This window comes from Schistocerca americana, chromosome 3 (genome assembly GCF_021461395.2).
Source record: "Schistocerca americana isolate TAMUIC-IGC-003095 chromosome 3, iqSchAmer2.1, whole genome shotgun sequence".
Taxonomy (NCBI): Eukaryota; Metazoa; Arthropoda; class Insecta; order Orthoptera; family Acrididae; genus Schistocerca; species Schistocerca americana.
Genome location: NC_060121.1, coordinates 494,078,154 through 494,105,121, shown reverse-complemented (window position 1 = coordinate 494,105,121; position 26,968 = coordinate 494,078,154). Strand labels below are relative to the sequence as shown.

Here is a 26,968-nt window from a genome sequence, read left to right as displayed (position 1 = left end):
TATTTGGCACTCAATCCGTTTATATCTCTTTCCCACTGACATTACTTTCGTTTTGCAGATGCTAATCTTCGTACCATAGTCCTTACATTTCTGATCTAGCTCTGAAATATTACTTTGCAGACTTTCAATCGAATCTGCCATCACAACTAAGTCATCCGCATATGCGAGACTGCTTATTTTGTGTTCACATATCTTAATCTCACCCAGCCAGTCTATTGTTTTCAACATATGATCCATAAATAATATGAACAACAGTGGAGACAGGTTGCAGCCTTGTCTTACCCCTGAAACTACTCTGAACCATGAACTGAATTTATCGTCAACTCTAACTGCTGCCTGACTATCCATGTAAAGACCTTTAATTGCTTGCAAAAGTTTGCCTCCTATTCCATAATCTCGTAGAACAGACAATAACTTCCTCCTAGGAACCCGTCATATGCCTTTTCTAGATCTATAAAGCATAGATACAATTCCCTGTTCCACTCATAACACTTCTCCATTATTTGCCGTAAGCTAAAGATCTGGTCCTGACAACCTCTAAGAGGCCTAAACCCACACTGATTTTCATCCAATTGGTCCACAACTAATACTCGCACTTTCCTTTCAACAATACCTCAGAAGATTTTACCCACAACGCTGATTAAAGAGATACCTCTGTAGTTGTTACAATCTTTTCTGTTTCCATGTTTAAAGATTGGTGTGATTACTGCTTTTGTCCAGTCTGATGGAACCTGTCCCAACTCCCAGGTCATTTCAATTATCCTGTGTAGCCATTTAAGACCTGACACTCCACTGTATTTGATGAGTTCCAACTTAATTTCATCCACCCCAGCTGCTTTATTGCACTGCAGTCTATTGACCATTTTCTGCACTTCCTCAAATGTGATCCTATTTCCATCATCATTCCTATCCCATTGTACATCGAAATCTGAAACATCACTGATCGTATTTTCACCTACATTGAGCAACTCTTCAAAATATTCCCTGCATCTGCCCAAGGAATCCACAGGATTCACCAGCAGTTTTCCTGACCTGTCCAAAATACTTGTCATTTCCTTCTTACCTCCCTTTCGAAGGCTGATAATTACACTCCAGAATGGTTTTCCAGCAGCTTGACCCAAAGTCTCCACCCTGTTTCCAAAGTCTTCCCAAGATTTCTTCTTGGATGCTGCAATTATCTGTTTGGCTTTGTTTCTTTCTTCAACATAACTTTCTCTGTCTACCTGAGTTCTAGTATGTAGCCATTTTTGATACGCCTTCTTTTTCCTTTTACAGGCTGCCTTGACTGTGTCATTCCACCAAGCTGTTTGCTTCATCCTACCTTTACACACTACTGTTCCAAGACATTCTTTAGCCACTTCTAGTACTGTGTCCCTTCACCTTGTCCATTCCTTTTCCAATGACTGTAATTGACTACATTCAACTAACTGGTACTTTTCTGAGATCACTGTTGTGTACTTGTGCCTGATTTCCTTATCCTGAAGTTTCTCCACTCTTATCCTCCTACATATGGATCTGACCTCCTGCACTTTCGGCCTCACAATACCAATTTCACTGCAGATAAAATAATGATCAGTATCATCAAAGAATCCCCTGAATACACGTGTGTCCCTCACAGCCTTCCTGAATTCCTGATCTGTTATTATATAGTCAATGACAGATCTGGTTCCCCTGCCTTCCCAAGTATACCGGTGAATGTTCTTATGTTTAAAAAAGTAGTTTGTGATTACTAAGCCCATTCTGTCACAGAAATCCAAGAGTTGTTTCCCGTTCCTGTTGGCCCCATATCCTCTCCAAATTTACCCATAACCTTTTCATACCCTTCTGTTTGATTTCCAATCCTGGCATTAAAATCACCCATGAGCAGAACACTGTCCTTGTCTTTTACTCTAACAACTACATCACTGAGTGCATCATAAAAACTATCCATCTTATCTTGATCTGTCCCTTCACAATGCGAATATACTGACACAATCCTCATTTTCTTGCTAGACACTGTCAAATCTATCCACATCAGTTGTTCGTTTACATACCTTATTGCAACTACGCTGGGTTCCATTTCTTTCCTGATGTAAAGCCCTACACCCCATTGTGCTATTCCTGCTTAGACTCCTGACAGGTAGACCTTGTATTCTCCCACTTCCTCTTCTTTCTCACCCCTTATCCGAACGTCACTAACAGCTAAAATGTCCAGCCCCATCTTACTTGCAGCCTCTGCCAGCTCTACCTTCTTCCCAGAGTAGCCCCCATTGATATTAATAGCTCCCCATCTCATTGCCATTTGTTTGCCAAGTCGTATCTTAGGAGTCCCTGGTTTGTCAGTTAGAGGTGGGACTCCGAGTCACCTCCAAAGGTCCCAGGCATTTTGCTCTGATTGTTGCCAGCATCATATTTAAAGTACCAGGGAAGCAGGTTGCTAGCCTTACCTGCCCCGAGTCCCATTGAGTTTTACCCCTAATGGTTGAGGGACTAACCGGTGGATTTGGTAGTCTTTGCCATATGAGCACAAAGGTGACCACGACTCAGAATATGTCCGGAATGCCCAGCCTTATTCCAAAGTAACTGGTATCCCTACTGTCAGGACCACTTACTTGGCCACTCATACGTTACCCGTGGTTCATGAACTAGGACATGACAACAGGAACCCATTATTTTAATTTGAAAAATATAGAATGCAAATAAAAGAAAAATAATTTTTATTTTGAGAATTAAACATACAACTTCACAATTTGAAGGCTATAACACTACAAATTTAGCTAAAGACTATTCTGTTAAAATACTAGCACTGCTTTATACTTTACAGTGCACGGATTTTTCGAGTGTTTTTGAGAAGTGTGTCCTGTTTTGAAAACTGATGTCTGGGTACTTAACTTCAAATAAATCCTATATGCACGAAGAAGGACGAAGAGGGGAGAGCAGTCCATGAGGTCAGGTAACAAATCACTGTCTCTAGAGGGCAGTAAATGGGGTGTGCCACAAGGCAGCCTTTCCACTCTTTTCACTTAGATTTCAAAAGTTGTAGATCATCTCTTACACTTCTCAGTTCTCTGAACATTCAATTAGGAATGGAATTAAACATTTATTGTAAACATTTACTGATGTATGTACCGCATTCTGTGTCATAAATGTCACATGATGTATTTAGCTGCACTGGCATGAATTTGAGACAAGTGCAGTGCCCTGACAAGTGCAGTGCCCTGTTTACAAAATTATGACAAACAAAGTAATGAGCATGTTTTTGGCATCGGGCTAGAATGATGTACTAATAAATTTTAGTTTTTTATGAAAGCTTACAGATTCTGTGGAAGTATGATTTTGATGTTTGACATGTTTGTAGTGATTGTGAAACATAAAATAAAGAAGTTAATTGCACCTTCCAAAAAATCATTTAGAAAATGTAGTGATCCTTTATGTAAGTCAACAATAGCTGATCAAGTAATGAACTTTGAAGGGTCATCAAGCTCCAAGCTGTCCCAGTCTTTAAGTTTTATTATTGAAGCCTACAATGTTAAGGTCATACCATTATAGTACTGGAAATGGGAATCTGAATTTCAATAATAAAATCCTTTCCTAGGCCCTGACAGAACTTCAAGAAGCCTTGCTGGACTAATTTTACATCTGATCATGATAAATACCTTGGATGGATACCCCATCCCCTGAGAAAAGAAACAGCAAGCAATTTGTACAAGCTGGACAGTGGAAATTCTGAAGTTGCAGATGACCTATTCTACATGTTAGAATGATGCACAAAGATAAAATGAGCTGAATTGTCTGAGAACACAGACTTCAAGAACTCCAGCAGAAATGCATGGACCCTATTAATGAAGCAGGGAGCCAGTTAACAAATATCTCGTGTAGAACAAGGAGTGATTGCAAATCAAGTATAAACCCTTATAACACCACTAGAAAAAGTTCCAAAGGACTAAGCTCCTACAAGGGATATTAAACAAGTACTTAAACACTTAAAAAATTGCAAGAAAACACAATGCAACATCTGTAACACTCCACATCTACATCTACGTGGATACTCCGCAAACCACATCTTAAGTGCCTGGCAGAGGTTTCATCAAACCATCTTCACAATAATTCTCTTTACTCCAATCTCAAACAGTGCACAGAAAAAAATGAACACCTATATCTTTCTGTGCGAGCTCTGATTTCCCTTATTTTATTACGATGATCCAATCTCCCTGTTTAGGTTGGTGTCAACTAAATATTTTTTCATTTGGAGGAGAAAGCTGGCGATTGTAATTTTGTGAGAAGATTCCGGTGCAATGAAAAACATCTTTGTTTTAATTAAGTCCACCCCAAATCTTGTATAATGTCAGTGACACATTCTCTGCTATTTAGTGATAACACAAAACTTGCTGCTCTTCTTTTTACTTTCTCGATGTACTCCACTAATCCTATGTGGTATGGATCCCATACTACACAGCAGTACTCCAAAAGAGGATGGACATGCATAGTGTAGGCAGTCTCTTTAATGGATCTGTTACATTTTCTAAGTGTTCTGCCAATAAAACACAGTCTTTGGTTTGCCTTCCCCACAACATTTTCAGTGTGTTCTTTCCAATTTAAGTTGTTCATAACTGTAAGTCCTAGATATTTAGTTGAATTTATAGCCTTTAGATTTGACTGATTTACTACATAATGAAGTTTAACAGATTCCTTTTAGCACTCATATTGATGACCTCTCACTTTTTATTATTTAGGGTCAACTGCCAGTTTCTGCAGAGATATCTTTTCTAAATTGTTTTGCAATTTGTTTAAATCTTCTGATAACTTTAATAGACAATAAATGATAGCATCATCTGCAAACCACCTAAGATGAATGCTCAGATTGTATCCTAAATAATTTATATAGATAATGAACAGCAGATGGCCTTTAACACTACTCTGAGGAACACCAGAAATCACTTCTGTTTTGCTTGATGACTTTCCGTCAATTACTATGAACTGTGACCTATTTGACAGGAAATCACGAATTCAGTCACATAACTGAGATGATATTCCGTAAGCATGCAATTTCACTACATGTTGCTCGTGTGGCACAGTATCAAAAGCCTTCTGGAAGTCTAGAAACACGAAATCAATCTGAAATCTTTTGTCAATAGCACTCTACACTTCGTGTTGTTGTCTTCATTCCAGAGACTGGTTTGATGCATCTCTCCATACTACTCTATCCTGTGCAAGCTTCTTCATCTCCAAGTAACTACTGCACCCTACATCCTTCTAAATCTGCTTAGTGTATTCATCTCTCGGTCTCCATCTACAATTTTTACCCTCCACACTGCCCTCCAATACTAAATTGGTGATCCCTTGATGCTTCAGAACATGTCCTATCAACCTAACCCTTCTTCTAGACAAGTTGTGTCACGAATTCCTCTTCTCCCCAATTCTACTCAGTACCTCCTCATTAGTTACATGATCTACCCATCTCATCTTCAGCATTCTTCTGTAGCACCACATTTCGAAAGCTTAAAAGACTTCCTGACACTTAAATCTGTAATTAATGTTAACACATTTCTCTTTTTTAGAAACACTTTTCTTGCCATTGTCAGTCTACATTTCATATCCTCCCTACTTCGACCATCATCAATTATTTTGCTCCTCAAATAGCAAAACTCATCTACTACTTTAATTGTCTCATTTCCTAATCTAATTCCCTCAGCATCACCCGATTTAATTACACTACATTCCATTATCCTCATTTTGCTTTTGTTGATGTTCACCTAATAGCCTCCTTTCAAGACATTGTCCATTCCATTCAGATGCTCTTCCAGGTCATTTGCTGTCTCCGACAGAATTACAATGGCATTAGCAAAACTCAAAGCTTTTATTTCTTCTCCATGGATTTTAATTCCTACTCCAAATTTTTCTTTTGTTTCCTTTACTGGTTGCTCAATGTATAGATTGAATAACATTGTGGATAAGCTACAACCCTGTCTCACTCCCTTCCCAACCACTGCTTCCCCTTCATGCCCCTCGACTCTTATAACTCACATGAATGATATGGGCTTGCAATTTAGTGGATTAGTCCTGCTACCTTTCTCGAATATCGATGTGACTTGTGCAACTTTTCAGTCCTTGGGTACGAATCTTTTGTCAAGCAAGCGGTTGTATACGATTGCTCAGTAGGGAGCTATTGCAGAGGCATATCCTGAAAGGAAACTTATTGGTACACAGTCTGGACCAGAAGACTTGCTTTTATTAAGTGATTTAAGATGCTTCACTACTCCAAGCATATCTACTTCTAAGTTACTCACATTGGCAGCTGTTCTTGATTCTAATTCTGGGATACATACTTTGTATTCTTTGGTGAAGGAATTTCGGAAGGATGTGTCAAAAAATTCTGCTTTGGCAGCACTGTTGTCAATAGTATTTCCGTTGCTGCTGCGCAGAGAAGGCACTGAATGTGTCTTGCCGCTACCACACTTTCCATACAACCAGAATCTCTTTGGCTTTTCTGCCAGATTTCAAGACAAAGTTTCATTGTTGAAGCTATTACAAGCATCTCGCATTGAAGTCCATGCTAAATTTTGAGGTTCTGTAAAAGATCACCAATTCTGGAGATTTTGCATTTATTTATTTATTTATTTTTTCCCCTGCAACAGTGTTCTGACCCATTTTGTGTACCACGGGAGATCAGCTCCATCGTTTCTTAATTTATTTGGTATAAATCTGTCAATAACTGTCAATTCTATTTCTTAGAATTCAAGCCAGATATGGTCTACATTTACATTGTTAATTGGGAAGGAGTGGAGATTGTCCCTCAGGAAGATATCACTTGAATTTTTGTCAGCTTTTTTGAATAGATATATTTTTTGTTTGTTTTTGGAGGATTTGGCGATTACAGTTTTCACTCTTGCTACAACCACCCTGTGTTCATTAGTCACTGTATCCATTTTGATGCTCATCATTAGCTCAGGATTATTCATTGCTAAGAGGTCAAGTGTGTTTTCACAACTGTTTAATGTTTGTGTGGGTTCATGAACTAACTGTTCAAAATAATTTTCAGAGAATGCATTTAGCACAATTTTGAGTGGTTTTTTATGTGTACCTCTGGCTTTAAATATGTATTTTCACCAACACATCGAGAGTAAATTAAAGTCACCACCAACTGTAATGATTTGAGTCGCATACGTTTTTGAAATTAAAATCAAATTTTCTTTGGACCGTTTACTAACTGCATCATCTGAGCTGGGAGGACCCAATTATTATTTTATTCCGGCTGCCAAGAATGACCTCTGCCCATAATAACTAATAGGAACTATCTGCTGCAATTTCTCTACAAGACAAACTGCTTCTAATGCAACAAATACGCCATCACCCACTGTGTTCACCCTATCCTTTCGGAACACAGTTTAAAGAAAGAAGCAAATCTCCTGGCTTTGATGAAATCTACAATGTATTCCTTACCAGCCTCTGTAAAAGTGCCAATAAAAGGTCAGCCAGTTCCTGCTCTGATGTTTTGGAATCAAGTTATCTTCCAAAGCTCACCAGAAAGCAAAAGTGATGGCCATCCTAAAGCCAGGGGAAACAAAAGACAAAACTGAGAGCTTATGAACTGCAGCCTTCCTAAGTTTCTGTTACGAACTACTGGAGAGCTTGATTCTTAACACAATAATGCAGGTTACTAATGGAAGCATTCCAATCAAACAAGCGGGATTTAGACAAGACCAAAACTGCACAGATCAGGTTCTCTGCCTATCAAAATATACTGCAGCTGGTTTCCAGGAACAACAAAAATATCAGCCATGTTTATAGGCATCACTGCCACCTATGATATCATTTGGACAGAAAGAGTGCTATGTAAATTTCTTCATGTAGAACAATAGCCAAGCTCCTGAACAACTTGGTGGCAAATCCTTCCAAATAGTTCTGGGCCAAAATAAAGGCTCACAGAAAATTCTGAATAATGGGCTGCCTCAAGGACTTGGTACTGGACCCCATTCTCTTCAACCTATGCAGAGCTGACATTGTGGAAACATTTTCTACAAAATTTGCATATGCGGATGGCATAGCAATTACAACAAGGCATAACTCAATAGAAGTGACTGAACAAGCATTATAAAATGACCTAGCAAGCCTTGAAGAATACAACATAAAATGGAAAACAATCCCAAATGTAACAAGATGGAATGTTCATGTTTCCATCTGAATTAATTAAATGGTTAATCCCAAACTGCAAATAAACTTTATGGCTCTCAAATCAAATACAATATTGCCCAAATTGTCTAGGTAGTACACTGGAAATGACTCCCATCAACAAACAGCACTCTCAGTACAGCTATAAAGACTGCCTCAAGAAATGATATAATACTGAAGCTGACAACCAACAAGCTATCTGTCTGCATGAATGACCACCGACAAACTGTAACCAAGAAACAAGTGGACTACACTGTTGCTGAGTATGCTGCCCAACATGCCATCCTTCATTTCAATGACTACTTCACAGCCTGTGCCATATGGATCCTTCCCATCAAAACTATCTTTTCTGAATTGCACAGATGGCAAATTTCCCTGCAATATATCCTACATTCCCATTACCCTCGTGGCCTCAACTTTTGTTAGTCATTGTCCTCACCCGTCCAGCCCCTTCACTGTTCCCATTCCAGCAGCACACAGCCGTCATACCACCATCGCACCCAGTCTTTTTACTGCTCCTTTCCCACTAACCCCCCCCCCCCCCCCCTCCTCTGCCATCCGTCTAACCATCCCACTACACATAGCTGCCTTACCCTCTCTCCACTGTCCCAGCCTCCTCCTTACCCCCACCCAGTCACCGCTCCCATCATGCACTGGTGCTGCTGCTCGCAGTGTGGCTTCAGTTGTCAGAGACTGCAGTCCTGTTGCATTTGCATGCATAAGTGTTTCTGTCTGTCGTCTATTTTTGATGAAGGCCTTGTTGGACAAAAGCTTTACTTGTGACAGTCTTTTTGTTGTGCCTATCTGTGACTCAGCATCTCTACTATGTGGTGAGTAGCTTTCTATATTGGTATGACTACCACCCAGCTGTCCACCAGAATGAACGGCCACCAGCAAATTGTGGCCACGAACAAAGGAGACCACCCTGTGGCATAACATACTCGATTTCAATGGCTGCTTCACTACCCGAGCCGCCTGTATCCTTCCCTCCCCCAACAGCTTTTTTGAACTGCGCAGATGGGAGTTATCCTTACAAGACATTCTCCGCTCCTTTACTTATCCCAGGCTCAGCCTTTGGTACCATACTACATCCACCCTCCACCAAACAGTTTCCACCGCTTATGTCCTACCATCTCCTCCCCATTCTTGTTTCCCACCCTGCTTATTTGGCACTCTCTGCCAATGCACCCACCTACTTTTCCCTGCTCCTCTCCTTTTTCGCTCCTTCTTTCCCCACCTACCTGTCCACAACCTCTTGATGCTGCACTTGTTGGCATTCTAGTCCCTGCACACTCCACCAGGCAGCATTTGCCTCTCTCCCTACTCATACACTACTATCCCTTCCCCTTCCGAACACCCTCAAGATAGCTGCTTGTATCCCAGATGATAGTTTCATTCTGGCCTGAGATGCTGGAGTTGGCGATCGTGTGCATGAGGTGTGCTTTGCTTGTGTGTATGAATGGTGTGTGTTTATCTTTGCGAAGGCTGTAGCTGAAAGCTGTATGTAAGTTCCTTTAATTGAGTCTCTCTGAAACTTAACGTGTCTTCTTTATGTTAAGTAGAAATCTGTAAGCTTTCAGAGCCAGTGGCTCCTTCTTTTGACAGTAGGGTTAAGTCGAAAAACGAGGGGTGAAGAAAAAGGACTGGTGAGGTATATGAAAAGGGGTAGAGTTCGGAAAAGACACACAAACCCTGGGTCAGGGGAGACGTACTGGGCAGGATGTCCCCCTGACCCAGGGTTCTGCGTGACTTTTCTGAACTGTACACCCTTTCCTAACCTTCACCAGTCCTTTTCCTTCACCCCTCTTCCTTCCTCTTAGAGACCTTCTGGCAGACGAAGAAGCCACTGACTCCGAAAGTTTGCAAACTTTAATATTTTTTATATGTGTTCTCCTGCCAGTGCCTGGTGAGTAGATTTTTTTATGTATCCACTTACATTATACCTTGAAAACTACTTGACAAATCTCCAAGAGGTTTTCACAGATAACTTAAGTGTAGCTTGGGGCAACATATAGGCTTTATTGATTCAAAATCAGAACACAGAAATGAAAGACATCATAATTTAAAGTTTTGTCTAAAATTGCCTTCTAGTTTAGTAGTCTGGATGTTTAATCATCATGACATATCATACCAAAGAACCAATGGATGGCACTGTCAGTTTCTTTTCAACTCAGTAACAGATGTATTTTCAGAAGATTACATTGGTGAGAGAATTAAGGGCTGCAATATTATCTTTATCAAATGTAGTTAGCCAGGGTAAACAGATTTACTGATTGCACTTTGTGTATTAAAATCTTTGAGTATTAAAAACTTTGCTTCTTTTGATATGTTTCATTCACATTCTTCGCTGGGAAAAAAAAGAATTGATTAAGTTTGCTCTTTGATTTGAGTGCCTCCAAATAACATTTTGATTAAATTTTTTTTATGAATAAAAAAGCCTACAAAACAGCAGAGTCCATCTGAATACACCAGAGCAACTAAACAACTGAGACTATGTGGTCTCATGAATCCAAAGCAGGTTGTGAGGCGAGACTTGCTGCGGCTTGAGAACATCAGGCTTTAATTCACTGTTTTGGAATTTCCTTCTGAGAGTGAGGCATGAAGTAACTCTGATCAAGAGTGTCATGCATTATCTTGCTCCTCAGAAACCTTCATTCACAAAGGCTTAAATTTACTTCACTCCACCGTATCATCATAGAAGCTGAAATTTATTATACGAAGTGGTCTAGGTGAACAAGTTTTTATACGTCATATTCCAGTTATTCGTAACAATTTACCATTTACGTGTGTACAATTCCCGGGGAGCTTATGTTATGCGATTAGTGCAAAAAAAAGCACAATTATAGATGCTGCATGTTGAAAGGCAGCATGGAACCCTAGTGACAGTCACTTTTTGCATGGTCAACTCTGTGTGTTTCTCCCAAGTTTGTGAAGCAGACAAGCTCACTGTACATGCCTCAAATCACACTACTTTAAACATTGTACACAAAGAAGCTTTATAAGTCAAAAATAAATTCCACTCATACGAAGTCCTGGGCACAGCTACAAATAAATACCTGGGCAACGCTGGGTTTCTCAGCTAGTGGATAGTATAAATAAAGCTTGAACAAATGTTCTGTACTGTTCTGTTCAAGAATATCTCAATACCTTTGTAAGTTCATCCTTCAGTTTGTATATAGGTAAACTCTGCCTCTGTTCAAGAAGTGTCATATCAGTTTTTCTACCAAAAGAGCTTTTCTTCCCACCAATGACATGCTTTTTCCATTCAGGTAGATCTTGGTTAGTTAAACCAATTCCACGCATATTTGCTGCTAAACTCCTGCCATCAGCTAATCAATGAAAAAGAGAAAAAAGGACATTAATATCAGACAAAAAATTTAACATATAAACTGCTTTTCAATAACATTGATATGGAAAGGGTAGGCAAAACAAGAAGACTTCGACAGTCTTTTTGTTGAGCCTATATGTGACTCCTCATCCCTGCTACATGGTGAGCAGCAATCTATCCTTTTCATAACATGGTGGTTATTTCACCCTGGATTTTCCATTGTTTGATTTCAATAACATTATATTCATCAAATAAGATGAGAAATGCAGGATGTCATGTTAAACATATAATAATATAAAATGTAACAACTAGACATGTAACTGAGATATTTATTAGCGGTTTGCTTCTACAAGTATGGTAACTCCAAACATTTTCTGTGTTTGCTTGCGGCAGTTGGTACAACATGCAGATGCACTTAATTGCTTTGTTCACGTAAATGCTTGTCATGAGCCAAGTGGACTTCACAATAGGTATTCTGTGTGCTTTCTCTTGTGGAGCCGAAGTTTGTCACACTGATAAAACATCATGTTGTGATCTTTCAACAAGACAGCACAACATATCATTATGCCAACTCTGTGAGGGATTCCTTGGTTCATGATTTGGCAGATCAGTGGTTAACCCTCTAAAAGCCCAGACATTACACCACTTGATTTTTTTCTGTGTGGGTTCATCAAGAATAAAGAGTAGCAGATACAAATTTGTAATCTGCGAGATACGCACCATCGCATTTGTGCAGCTATTGCAAATGTTATGCATGGAAAGCTGCAAAACACTTGGAGAGAAGTGGAATACAGATTATGTCTGTTGCGCCACTAATGGGGTGCATATTGAGGTGTGTATAAAAACATGCTGAGTTACCATACTCGTAGAAACATACTGTTAATAAAAATTTCATTATTGCTCAAGTTATTACATTTTATATTATTGTATTTTAAAACCCGGACAACCTGAACAGAAATTAATTAGCTATAGCATTGCACGCCCAATTACAGCTATTGAAAAATAAAAAAATTTTATGAATGTAACATGTGGTAAAATAGTTTATGTAACACAGTATAATAAGACAATATGATCGCTAAAGTAATGCAAAACAACAACAACAAATAAACAATTACAAACTGAAACTGAAGGCCAGTAAAATTAATCTCATAGAATATTGCATACAAATGGAGCTAAATGTTGATGAGTGAACTCTAAGGTTAAATTGTGCTCCTTAAATTTATGGAATATCTGTAAGATCCACATTCGGATAGTATCCTAAAACAGGTGACCGTAAATCACATGTTACAAATATACGGCTATTCTTACAATAAAAAAAAGAAAGCAAGTCACAGTAAATAAAAAATTCAACACAAAAATATGTACAAAATAGTGTTATGATAATTTCACTACATATAAACAGATGTTTGCAAGGCATACCATATTTATGGTTGAGAATCTTTTCTTCATTACTACAAAGGAAAGTTATACGAACAGAATGAATACAACTGCAAAAATAGAACCTACCTTTCTGGTTTGGCAAAAGAAATCATCATTTACTCAATTCAACTCACTATAAAGTTGGAAAAGTGAACAGAAAACAATCGAGAAACAGAACGTAAAGTTTTCAAATTAAGTAATTATCAGATCAAAATGTGATAGCACATTTTTTCACGCTTTATTCCATGACCATACATCAAAGGTCACTTTCAGCTATATCAAGATTATTTTCAATAGGTGAAGAGTATGAGATCAGAATGGATAGAACAAAACAGACGAGAGATGCAGAGGACTGACAAAAGAAAGCCAAAGTGAAAGGACTCCGTCAGCTGTCAGATACTTCCACCTACAAACCATGCCACAGTGATCCCATTCCAGCAAACCACCAGGATCTCCAGTCACCACTCAAATCCATCTCAGAACCTCTTCCCACAGTCCATCTCTCTACTTACCCCTACCACTCCCCACACTCCCACCTTCTACATGCTTCCTAAGGTCCATAAACCCAACCACCCAGGACGCCCCATTGTGACCAGTTACTGTGCCCCCACTGAGAGAATCTCTGCTCTTGTAGACCAACACCTTAAACCTATTACCCGGAACCTATCCTCCTATATAAAACATACCAACCATTTCCTCGACCGACTCTCCACAGTTCCTTTCCCTTTACCACACAGTGCCTCGCTCGTCACTATTTATGCCACCTCCTTGAACACTAACATTCCTAATGCCCATGGCCTTACTGGCATCGGACACTACTTTTCCAGATGTCCTATGGATCCCAAACCAACAACCTCTTTCCTAGTCTCCATGACCAACTATATCCTCACCCACAGTTACTTCTCCTTTGAAGGCATTACCTACAAACAAATCCATGGTACAGCTATGGGAACACACATGGCACCATCCTATGCCAACCTATTACTGGGCCATCTAGAGGAATCCTTCTTAAAAATCCAGAATCCTAACCCCCTCACCTGGTTCAGATTCACTGATGACATCTTTGCTATCTGGATTGAAGGTGAGGATACCTTATTCACATTCCTCCAGAACCCCAACAATTTCTCCCCCATTTGCTTCACCTGGTCCTACTCAACCCAACAAGCCACCTTCCTAGATGTTGACCTCCACCTCAGAGATGGCTACATCAGTATCTCCGTCCATATCAAACCTACTAACCAACAGCAATACCTCCACTTTGACAGCTGCCAAGCGTTTCGTACCAAGAAGTCCCTTCCGTACAGCCTAGCCAACCATGGTCGTTGCATCTGCAGTGACGAGCAGTCCCTCTAAAAATATACCGAAGGTCTCACTGAAGCCTTCACTGAGCATAATTATCCTCCCATCCTAGTAAAAAAAAAAAAAAAAAACACCCGTGCCTATCTTTCCAGTCACCCACCCCCTCCCAAAGTCCCACAGTCCCTCAGCACCATCTGGGACTGGAGCAACTGAATTACATTCTCCACCAGGGTTTTGATTACCTCTCGTCATGCCCTGAAATGAGAAATGTCCAGCCCACTATCCTTCCCACCCCTCCTAACGTGGTATTCCGCTGTCCACCAAACCTACACAATATACTCCTCCATCCTTACACAACCTCTGCCCCCAAACCCTTACCTCATGGCTCATACTTCTGTAATAGACCTAGATTCAAGACCTGTTCCATACATCCTCCAACCACCACCCACTCCCATCCGGTCACTAACATCCCCTATCCCATCAAAGACAGGGCTACCTGTGAAACCAGTCATGTGATTTACAAGCTAAGCTGCAATCACTGTGCTGCATTCTATGTAAGCATGACAACCAACAAGCTGTCTGTCCACATGAATGGCCACTGACAAACTGTGGCCAAAAAACATGTGGACCACCCTGTAGCTCAACACGCTGCCAAACATGATACCCCTCATCTCAATGACTGCTTCACAGCCTGCGCCATATGGATCCTCCCCACGAACACCAGCTTTTCTGAGCTGCGCAAGTGGGAACTTTCCCTGCAATACATTCTATGTTCCCCTAACCCTCTTGGCCTCAACCTTCGTTAGTCACTGTCCTCACCCATCCAGCCCCCTCCCTGTTCCCATTCCAGCACACATATAGCCGTTATTTCACCGCCACACCCAGTCTTTTATTTTCTCTCCTTTCCACTACTTACCCCCTCCCCCCTCCACACCTCCTCTCCCACCCTCCGTCTAAACTGCAACACTTCACTGTCCGCCACTCCCACCATACTATCCCTCCCCCTCCCCGCCCCAGCTTCCTCCTTACCCCCACCCAGTCGCCACTCCCATTATGCACTCGTGCTTCTGCTTGCAGTGTAGTTTCAGCTCTCTGAGACTGCAGATGTGTGTGCAAGTTGCGCTTGCGTGAGTGTGTGTGTGTGTGTGTGTGTGTGTGTGTCTACTGCTGACAAAGGCCTTATGGCCGAAAACTATGATTGTGTGAATCTTTTTATTGTGCCCATCGCGACTCAGCATCTCTGCTATATGGTGAGTAGCAACTATCCTTCTCTCTTTCCTGGAATTTCCATTGTTTCTTATTTGGATGTTCTATGGATATAATCTATTACGTCGCATATAGCAATTGATTTACAAATGTGACACATGTCCTCAGACGGGAAAAAATGTCTTCATGCAGACAAATTACTCAAATAGCCTTTACTAGCATTTACACAATTTTACATTAGGGAGTCCTATTTCAAAGTGAAGAGGTATCTGTCAATGATGTATAATACTAAGGCAAGGTTAATGTACAGTCTTGCTTTCATTAACATGTTGGAATGTATGGTCTTCTGTGTATACCTAAATTTAAATAACATTTTTCTTTTGAGTGAGCTTCAAAATTTTTTGAATCCAGAATAGGATGTAAAAAGGGAGACCAATAATGTGTTGGGTAAACAAATTCCTACTTCCTGATTCCCGGATGATCTTGTCTCATAATGAGGCACCGAAACAACCCAAGTGTTTCATGACCACCATCAGGTTCTGGATACTGCTAGTATTGAGCAAGATTTTATGACCCGTGATTCCAACAAAGCTTAGTGGTGACAATGACAATATTAAATTCTGGTCAATAATTGCAGTCAGTCATATGAGTGCTCTCTTACGATGTTCTGCCCTTGATGACATACTCTTTGCCAATGGTCTAGCCATGGAACATTTAATGTCTAGGGCACACAGTATAGATTTACAATGTGACAACACAAACAGTGACAAAAATGGTGTAAGGTGCCACACTCAGTGTTAAGAGTTTTCAAATAATTTAAAATATGTGTTACAGATATTGGGGGATGGATGAAAGTTATTCTGGGTGATGTGACAAGTAGTTTTGGTAGTGACAGTCACATTGCAGCACACAAGTGTTATTTAAAACAGGTCTTTATCCATCCCTTCTGCAAATAACTGCCAAAATCACAGCAAAAACAAATGTTCCTTTGCTTAGTTCTGAGGTAAATATAGAGATGGAAGACACTGAAGCAATTCAGAGGCAGGGTGATAGATCTGTTACTGGCCAGTTAGAACAACACATAAATGTTACAGAGATGTTTCAGGAACTTAAATGGGAATCCCTGGAGGGAAGGTAACATTCTTTTCGAGAAATACTACTGAGAAAATTTAGAGAACCGCCATTTTAAGCTAACTGGTGAATGATTCTACTGCCACCAATATACACAGCTCATAAAGATCATGAAGATAAGATACGAGAAATTAGGGCTCTTATGGAGGCATACAGACAGTTGTTTTTCCCTCGCTCTTTTTGTGAGTGGAACAGGAAAGGAAATGACTAGTAGTGGTACAGAGTACCCTCCGTCATGCACCATATGGTGGCTTGCAGAGTATCTATGTAGATTTAGATGTAAATGATCCTCATCTGTTCCAACTAGGACCACAGTATCAATTTCTAGAATTTTGTGGCATCCAACCAATCATTTTCTGCCATCTGGCATGGCATCATTAATATTATTGCCTTGTCAAAATGGAAGCTGCTAAGACTACAAATTTTTCTTCAAGCTGGTCAGTTTCCTAATAAACATGGTAGTAAGATGCATACTAAAATCACAGAATCAAAAGAAAACTTAACTTGAGACTATTATAAAATTAAAGAGAGGTAGAATGGATGGCCAGCACTTATGCACATTTAAATGTGTCTTACTGGCAGTACTGGGATTTTGCCTTCTGTAATTTAAGTAACAGTGAGACATAATAAAATGATCAAAAGTTGTGCTTCCATTTATAGTATTAAAATGGCAACTGTATATCATTTCTCCAAAACTATGCATTTCCCTGAAAAACTTCATTCTTAGTCTTTTTTAAAAAAATATTTTAGGTGAAACACACGCATTATGTAGCCATTTTGTACACAGATCCTACAATTCCAAACATGACCACTCTTCTGAAAACATGTGGATGGGGGTCTTTAACACTCACCTTTTTTCAAAGGTAATCTTTTAGTATGGAACTTACAACATAATATTTAAAGCAATATGCTTACACTTTTACAACTCAATTTTAATTTTACAAAATTAAAAATATGGAAAAGTTTTTGCCTACATGTGCATGTATAGTTCTTACCTTCTGGAAGGGGATCTATCCAATTCTTGTTCAAGCCAGTGGGTATAGAGTCCATTTCTTGTTCTCGCTGAAGCATTTTAAGTTCCCTTCTTTCTTTTGCAAGCGCACTCTGCATCATAGCTGCCTATGGAGAATGAAACAGTTAATAGCAAAGTATTATTGCATGTGCAAGCTAACAGCTATATGCTCTGTATGCCTTAGTCAAATTAACTAAATCAGAAAATTTGTGTTTGAGCCACAATATCCAATAGGAACATAACTTATTTTCTTACATTTTACAGAAAGAAAGATAAACTTATGACTAAACTTTAATTATACCTGTGCAAGTGACCCATCAGGATTTTTCACAATCCTAACAGGACTCAAATCATGTAGCATACGACCATGTCCCTGCAGGAATGGTGGTTCATCCTCCACCATTTCTATCTCAATGTCTTCTTCTTCATCTTCCTCCTTTGGCAGGAGGCCAGTTTCATCATCAAAATCAGGCAATTCAGATTTGTCAATGCACGCAGCAGACAGCATCTATCAAAAACATACAGAATTTAAAATATTTGACACAATTATGCAGCAATCTTCTATTAAAAATATGAAATAGTATTAAGGTACTGAAATTACAAGTGGAAAAAATTAGACCTAAAGCTTTCAGACAGGTTAACACTGTATGCCAAGCAAGAACGTTTAGTGTTTCAAGAATTTCTGCATAAATTCGAGAACCACTTGGCCTTCTATCATATCGAACACACGATATTTTAGATGGGAGAGTGGGATGATAGAATCCTAAATACTGCGTATCACATGTTTGTGTGTGCAGGTTTGAAGTTTGTCATGAAAAGACTGTAGACACGGTGGTCGAACGGCACCGACAAGTACTTGTCGGGCAATCCATGGAAGTCGTAGTGAAAGAGCAAGGAAGAACTATGAAACTTCTGGGTTATTCTGTGTTAATCATATCAGTGACCATTGTTATAAATAACACGAACATTTGAGATTCTAAATTCTGAAAAAGCTCTTATCTTGGACTTGTTGGAGGCAAGACATATTTCACAATTTGTTTGTAACAGAGTTATGGTTGTTAAGCCAACTCCTTTCTAAAATGTACTTAAATCTGTTTCTAATGTGAGGCGATACGAGCGACTTACAAGAGTCAAACATTTATATGCGAATTGTGAATTTTGTTCTTTTTGAAGCTCAAATATACCGATAGTTGTTGAAAGTTATTCTTCGAGTACCTAATTATTTCACAAGTAAAGAGAGAGTCTTTAAAGTTCCTGTAACTAGCATCATTCTTCGGAGAAGAAGTTTATAGAGATTCCAGAAGCTGGCTACCCAGAGAAGAAGATCCGCTGGGTACAACAAGTAAGTCGACTCACACAAGAGAAGTGGGAAGTTTGCAGTCCAACTTCACACACTCTTACTCGTCAAATCATTAGAAACAAAAAACGAATCCATGAATTTGCAGGAAATTGTCTTAACATATCTAAGGCATTTGACTGTGTGAACACGATAGTCTCCTAAACCAACTGAGATTTTATGGAATTCGTGGTACAGCCAACCAATAGATAAAATCTTATCTAAACAAAAGAATGCTTAACACTTTGGCGTCTGCACGTCTCATACAAATGTATTCGCTTGGCACTGACAGTGCTAGCTCCAATTACTTGGCTTGTCACCGGCCATTCTTGACATTATCGGGAGGTTAGAGATTGTTATGTTTTACTAATCTCGTCATTAGTTCTCATAAGTTCACAACCCTGTTCCCCTACTTTCATAAAATTTCGAAGATATACATATGTAAATAAATACAAAATCTGTTTGTTTCATATATTTATTTACATTGTCTTTGGTACTTAATTCCTCTCTTTTGTATGATATGCAGCAAAACAGTCTCCAAGATGTAACGCAACTCCGCAAGACTTGCACATTAAGTTGTTGTTCTGCTTTTTTTGTTTTTGGAACATACATATCAGTTCCTTCGTTTTTGTTTATTCGTTTCGGAAATAAGTATTAGCTGGTGTTGCTTTATGTGACTGGAAAGTCTGTCAACCGGATAATGACGAGATATAAGCGATGTAGTGGCAACCCCCAAACTTTGGTCAGAAGCAGGTACATGGTCTTTTATCCATGAATCAGGCACTTTCAATAAAAAATCCTGAAATTGGAGACTCTTGTGGTCTGCATTGAAATATTGCCGTGTACAGAACGCATTAAATAATGTGCAATTAGAGAGGTACATGAAAACCTTTTCTGACCATTTCATAATTTTTCTGTATATAGGGTAATAATTCAAATATTGGTCTGCCCATTCCACTCCATTCATGTATTTGTTATAGTTTAATATATTTTCAGTTTTTTTTTATTGTATAATTGGTTTTCCTACATTTTCTTTGAGTGTCAGTCAAAGTGGCATTATATATAGTAGGTATCATTCGTATCGTTTTAGTTTTTGAAGTTCTCCATATCTGTGCGAGTACTTCACCTTTCCGTTGATGACAAGCTTCAAACACATTGACTTTTGTGCGCTTTAATTTTTCCGGAAATCCTATATTCTTTTCAAATAACTTCTCTCCAAATTCTACACTGTTATAATAATTATCCATGTAGAGGTGGTGCCACTTTCCGTAAGAAGGTTTCAATAGTTCCAGCACTGTTTTTGCTAAAGGCTGTCCAGCGCCGCTATATATCTTGAATGAGGAAATGTATCTCATATTTGAATCACGTAGCATCCAAATAAGTATGCCGTATTTTGTAATTTTCGATGGATTTTAAACTTTAAAATTTAACTGTCCACACCATGGTAGCATTCCTTCATCAACTGAGATATTTTGGCTTGGATTAAGGTTTCTTTGAATTTTTTGGAAAAATAATCAATTACAAATTGCACTTTGAAAAGCCGGTCAGCATTATCCAGTTTATAGCTGCTGTCAGAAAAATGTAAAAATGATACTGTGTGTCTGAATCAGTTGCGGGACTTCGTTTTGCGAAAGATTGGTGTCTATCAATGGATTCGTTGACCAATAATCATCGATCCTTGCTTTTTTTACAATTCCCATAAGGATAGCAAGCCCAAACCATTTTCTAAGTTCAGGTCCTGTAACATCGACAAATCTGGCATTTTTTTAAATTCCGTTTCCTTCTATTGCAATTTTGACTGTAGTACTTGTTGGTTTCATTGCTAAGATATTGAAATAGATCGTTCCCAATATACAATTCTAAGATATCCTCGAGACTCTGTGTATATTCGGGAAATATGTTTGGACTGGGAGATCCTTCAAATTTACTATTGGTCCTCGGTAAATCAAAGTCCGACCACTGTGCACTGTCTCTTCTTCTGATTCAGCCAAATCAGTTGGCAACCATAGCATTCGCCGAATTCTTCTTGGACGTATTTCACTACCTTCCGATGATTCTGCTTCACTTTCATTTTTTTGATATTCCATGTCTTCTTCCCACTCAGTCAAATCATCTGATACGTCAGACAAGACGTCTGCTCATAGGCAGCACACCGCGCCTGGTACACGCGGTGCTTGGGGACCACAGCACAGCTATGACACCTGAGGATGGGCTTATAACAGTCCGAAACCAGCTGTGTGAAAATAAAGTAACTTACAACTGAAGCGGTATTTTCAACTCTGCTGTTACTGATTTGACTGATGGGGGCTGCTGAGAGCTATAACACCTACTGCACTCCCCTGACTTAAGCCCTCGTCAGTTCAACTCGATTTCTTAACTGAAGAAAACATTTCACAGCATTTGCTTCAGAACTGCTACAAAGTCGTTGGGCAACAGACCGCGCCCCTCGAACTGTCAACACAACTGGCACTGCTAAGAGTATCCTACGACTTCCACATTGCTGGCAACAGAGGGTACACAATGGTGGTGACTACTCTGAAGGTCAGTAAAACTTTGAAACACGGGTGGGCTTACTGGTAGTTGGGAGCTCCAACATCAGGCGCGTAATGGGGCCCCTTAGGGAAATGGCAGCAAGAGAGGGGAAGAAAACCAATGTGCACTCCGTGTGCATACCGGGGGGAGTCATTCCAGATGTGGAAAGGGTCCTTCCGGATGCCATGAAGGGTACAGGGTGCACCCATCTGCCGGTGGTCGCTCATGTCGGCACCAATGATGTGTGTCGCTATGGATTGGAGGAAATCCTCTCTGGCTTCCGGCGGCTATCTGATTTGGTGAAGACTGCCAGTCTCGCTAGCGGGATGAAAGCAGAGCTCACCATCTGCAGCATCGTCGACAGGACTGACTGCGGACCTTTGGTACAGAGCCGAGTGGAGGGTCTGAATCAGAGGCTGAGACGGTTCTGCGACCGTGTGGGCTGCAGATTCCTCGACTTGCGCCATAGGGTGGTGGGGTTTCGGGTTCCGCTGGATAGGTCAGGAGTCCACTACACGCAACAAGCGGCTACACGGGTAGCAGGGGTTGTGTGGCGTGGGCTGGGCGGTTTTTTAGGTTAGATGGCCTTGGGCAAGTACAGAAAGGGCAACAGCCTCAACGGGTGCGGGGCAAAGTCAGGACATGCGGGGACCAAGCAGCAATCGGTATTGTAATTGTCAACTGTCGAAGCTGCGTTGGTAAAGTACCGGAACTTCAAGCCCTGATAGAAAGCACCGAAGCTGAAATCGTTATAGGTACAGAAAGCTGGCTTAAGCCAGAGATAAATTCTGCCGAAATTTTTACAAAGGTACAGACGGTGTTTAGAAAGGATAGATTGCATGCAACCGGTGGTGGAGTGTTCATCGCTGTTAGTAGTAGTTTATCCTGTAGTGAAGTAGAAGTGGATAGTTCCTGTGAATTATTATGGGTGGAGGTTACACTAAACAACCGAACTAGGTTAATAATTGGCTCCTTTTACCGACCTCCCGACTCAGCAGCATTAGTGGCAGAACAACTGAGAGAAAATTTGGAATACATTCCACATAAATTTTCTCAGCATGTTATAGTCTTAGGTGGAGATTTCAATTTACCAGATATAGACTGGGACACTCAGATGTTTAGGACGGGTGGTAGGGACAGAGCATCGAGTGACATACTGAGTGCACTATCCGAAAATTACCTCGAGCAATTAAACAGAGAACCGACTCGTGGAGATAACATATTGGACCTACTGATAACAAACAGACCCGAACTTTTCAAATCTGTATGTACAGAACAGGGAATGAGTGATCATAAGGCCGTTGCAGCATCCCTGAATATGGAAGTTAATAGGAATATAAAAAAAGGGAGGAAGGTTTATCTGTTTAGCAAGAGTAATAGAAGGCAGATTTCAGACTACCTAACAGATCAAAACGAAAATTTCTGTTCCGACACTGACAATGTTGAGTGTTTATGGAAAAAGTTCAAGGCAATCGTAAAATGCGTTTTAGACAGGTACGTGCCGAGTAAAACTGTGAGGGACGGGAAAAACCCACCGTGGTACAACAACAAAGTTAGGAAACTACTGCGAAAGCAAAGAGAGCTCCACTCCAAGTTTAAACGCAGCCAAAACCTCTCAGACAAACAGAAGCTAAACGATGTCAAAGTTATCGTAAGGAGGGCTATGCGTGAAGCGTTCATTGAATTCGAAAGTAAAATTCTATGTACTGACTTGACAGAAAATCCTAGGAAGTTCTGATCTTACGTTAAATCAGTAAGTGGCTCGAAACAGCATATCCAGACACTACGGGATGATGATGGCATTGAAACAGAGGATGACACGCGTAAAGCTGAAATACTAAACACCTTTTTCCAAAGCTGTTTCACAGAGGAAGACCGCACTGCAGTTCCTTCTCTAAATTCTCGCACAAACGAAAAAATGGCTGACATCGAAATAAGTGTCCAAGGAATAGAGAAGCAACTGGAATCACTCAATAGAGGAAAGTCCACTGGACCTGACGGGATACCAATTCGATTCTACACAGAGTACGCGAAAGAACTTGCCCCCCTTCTAACAGCCGTGTACCGCAAGTCTCTAGAGGAACGGAGGGTTCCAAATGATTGGAAAAGAGCACAGATAGTCCCAGTCTTCAAGAAGGGTCGTCGAGCAGATGCGCAAAACTATAGACCTATATCTCTTACGTCGATCTCTTGTAGAATTTTAGAACATGTTTTTTGCTCGCGTATCATGTCATTTCTGGAAACCCAGAATCTACTATGTAGGAATCAACATGGATTTCGGAAACAGCGATCGTGTGAGACCCAACTCGCCTTATTTGCTCATGAGACCCAGAAAATATTAGATACAGGCTCCCAGGTAGATGCTATTTTTCTTGACTTCCGGAAGGCGTTCGATACAGTTCCGCACTGTCGCCTGATAAACAAAGTAAGAGCCTACGGAATATCAGACCAGCTGTGTGGCTGGATTGAAGAGTTTTTAGCAAACAGAACACAGCATGTTGTTATCAATGGAGAGACGTCTACAGACGTTAAAGTAACCTCTGGCGTGCCACAGGGGAGTGTTATGGGACCATTGCTTTTCACAATATATATAAATGACTTAGTAGATAGTGTCGGAAGTTCCATGCGGCTTTTCGCGGATGATGCTGTAGTATACAGAGAAGTTGCTGCATTAGAAAATTGTAGCGAAATACAGGAAGATCTGCAGCGGATAGGCACTTGGTGCAGGGAGTGGCAACTGACCCTTAACATAGACAAATGTAATGTATTGCGAATACATAGAAAGAAGGATCCTTTATTGTATGATTATATGATAGCGGAACAAACACTGGTAGCAGTTACTTCTGTAAAATATCTGGGAGTATGCGTACGGAACGATTTGAAGTGGAATGATCATATAAAATTAATTGTTGGTAAGGCGGGTACCAGGTTGAGATTCATTGGGAGAGTGCTTAGAAAATGTAGTCCATCAACAAAGGAGGTGGCTTACAAAACACTCGTTCGACCTATACTTGAGTATTGCTCATCAGTGTGGGATCCGTACCAGGTCGGGTTGACGGAGGAGATAGAGAAGATCCAAAGAAGAGCGGCGCGTTTCGTCACTGGGTTATTTGGTAACCGTGATAGCGTTACGGAGATGTTTAATAAACTCAAGTGGCAGACTCTGCAAGAGAGGCGCTCTGCATCGCGGTGTAGCTTGCTCGCCAGGTTTCGAGAGGGTGCGTTTCTGGATGAGGTATCGAATATATTGCTTCCCCCTACTTATACTTCCCGAGGAGATCACGAATGTAAAATTAGAGAGATTAGAGCACGCACAGTCGTTCTTCCCGCGAACCATACGCGACTGGAACAGGAAAGGGAGGTAATGACAGTGGCATGTAAAGTGCCCTCCGCCACACACCGTTGGGTGGCTTGCGGAGTATCAATGTAGATGTAGATGTAGATGTAGATGTAGATGTATCTATTTTGTATGAGCTGTAAATAAATAGTTGCCACTATTAATGTTCTAACCCTCAAATTCAGTTCTGCACATCTAGAGGTACTTACATCATTAAATGGAGAGTAAATAATAACTAAAGTGAAAATTTTTAAAAAATTAGGTGTACATATTCATGCGAAATGAAACTGGAAAAAACACGTTTTGGAACTCTTAAAACAAAGAGAAGAAGGAAAAACATAATAGGAGATCATGGACTGGGGAAGACTGATGAAAAGGGAGAAAAACTGATAGCCTTTTGTGAATGATTTGATCTTTGGATTGCAAATACTTGGTTTAAGCACCATTAACAGAGATTATACACATGGAAAGCTCCAGGTGATATTGCTAGATATCAAATAGCCTTTGTTGGGTTGGGTTGTTTGGGGAAAGAGACCAAACAGCTAGGTCATCAGTCTCATCGGATTAGGGAAGGAAGTCGGCCATGCCCTTTCAGAGGAACCATCCCAGCATTTGCCTGAAGCGATTTAGGGAAATCACGGAAAACCTAAATCAGGATGGCCGGTCGCGGGATTGAACCGTCGTCCTCCCGAATGCGAGTCCAGTGTGCTACCACTGCGCCACCTCACTCGGTTGGCCTTTGTTATAAACAGACATCAGGACAAGATTAAAGCCTGTTAAGAAAATACAACAGATAAAGAAATGGTATTGTGGGAAATTAAAGAGTGAGAACTTTATGAAAGAGAGCAGTCACAACGTCAAAAATACACCAGAACACACAAGGAAAAGTGTAGACTTCACTGAAGAATGGTATACCATTAGAAATACAGTGTTGGAAGGATCAGAAACAGAAACTGGAGAGGAGAAAAGAACAAGCACTAAGAAAGAGTGGATAACAGAAAGTAAGTTTGATAAAATGAATAAATGTAGCAAAAAGAAAAATGACAATTCGGAAGAAGGCAGAAGAAAGTACAGAAAAATAATCAATGAACTAAAAATTTTAAATGACCAGGCTAGAAAGGACTGGATGAGAAAACAAAGTAAGAAAAGAGAATAAATGGATGAGAAAGTAAAATTTGAAGAAACGTACAAAACAGTAAAATTCTTAGCAAGGAAAGAAGTAATGAAAATAAGCAGAAGAGGAATGTTAAATGAACATGGGAAGAAAACACTGTGTATAGAAGAGGAGCCTGAAGTTTGAATGGATTCTGTGGAAGAGTTATGTGTAGCACAGGCTGATGATACTAGAATGGGTTTGGAAGATGAAGGGGAACAAAGATTTACTAAATGTTACATCTGGAGTGTATGAATCATGGACAGTTAAAAAGAAGGAAGGAAAATATTTAGAAAGACTTAAGAATGAGGAAGTAATGAATAAAATAGAGGAAGAAAGAAGATTACCGAAAGTGAAAAAGAATGAGGAAAAAAATCTCCACTGGAAAATAAACTGCATAGGAATTGTCAACAACAAAAACTTATAGGGAGAATTGTGGAATTAATGAAAGAAAGGGGTAGCAAGAGAATTGGAATGATGGATGACATTAGAAGTGGATGAACATACAAACATATGAAGGAAGATGCTCAGAACAAGAGCCTCCAGTTGAAATCTGTCGTAAGACAGATACACCACAGAAGAAGAAAATAGCTTAGTTCAGCCATATTTGCATTTCGAATCATTGCAAGTCTTGGGAAGAGAAACTGCAATAACTTATCATATTTTACATATTTTCATTCAATAATGTTCTGTGGTAGCTCATCTTTATGAAAGAACGTCTTCACCACACAAAAACATAATATATGGAGCAAATCCCATGTTTGTTGTAAATAACCCACTACAGTTCAAAAGGGAATTAAGTACATAAATACAATTCCAGGAAAAAAAAAAAGGACAGACGTGCCGGCACATGTGTGCACCCACAAAACACACACACACACACACACACACACACACACACACACACAGAGAGAGAGAGAGAGAGAGAGAGAGAGAGAGAGAGAGAGAGAAACATAAAACTTGATTTACAGGCCCTGGTGGGTCCATCAATATTGACAGACTGCCATGTCATCCTCCGCAAATGGCATCGCTGGATGCGATATGGAGAGGTGCGGGGTCAGCACACC

At 40.1% G+C, this 26,968-nt stretch overlaps 1 protein-coding gene across 1 annotated transcript in view; it reads right to left on the bottom strand.

The window, feature by feature from the left end:
- Window positions 1-26,968, bottom strand: part of LOC124605482 (ATP-dependent RNA helicase DHX8) — a 155,867-nt gene that overhangs the window by 77,833 nt on the left and 51,066 nt on the right. Inside the window, exons 8-10 of the mRNA XM_047137203.1 lie at window positions 17,845-18,051; window positions 17,527-17,650; window positions 11,296-11,477 (exon numbers count right to left, since the gene is read on the bottom strand). Of these exons, the coding sequence (XP_046993159.1) occupies window positions 11,296-11,477; window positions 17,527-17,650; window positions 17,845-18,051 (513 nt within the window). The remainder of the gene's footprint in view (window positions 1-11,295; window positions 11,478-17,526; window positions 17,651-17,844; window positions 18,052-26,968) is intronic.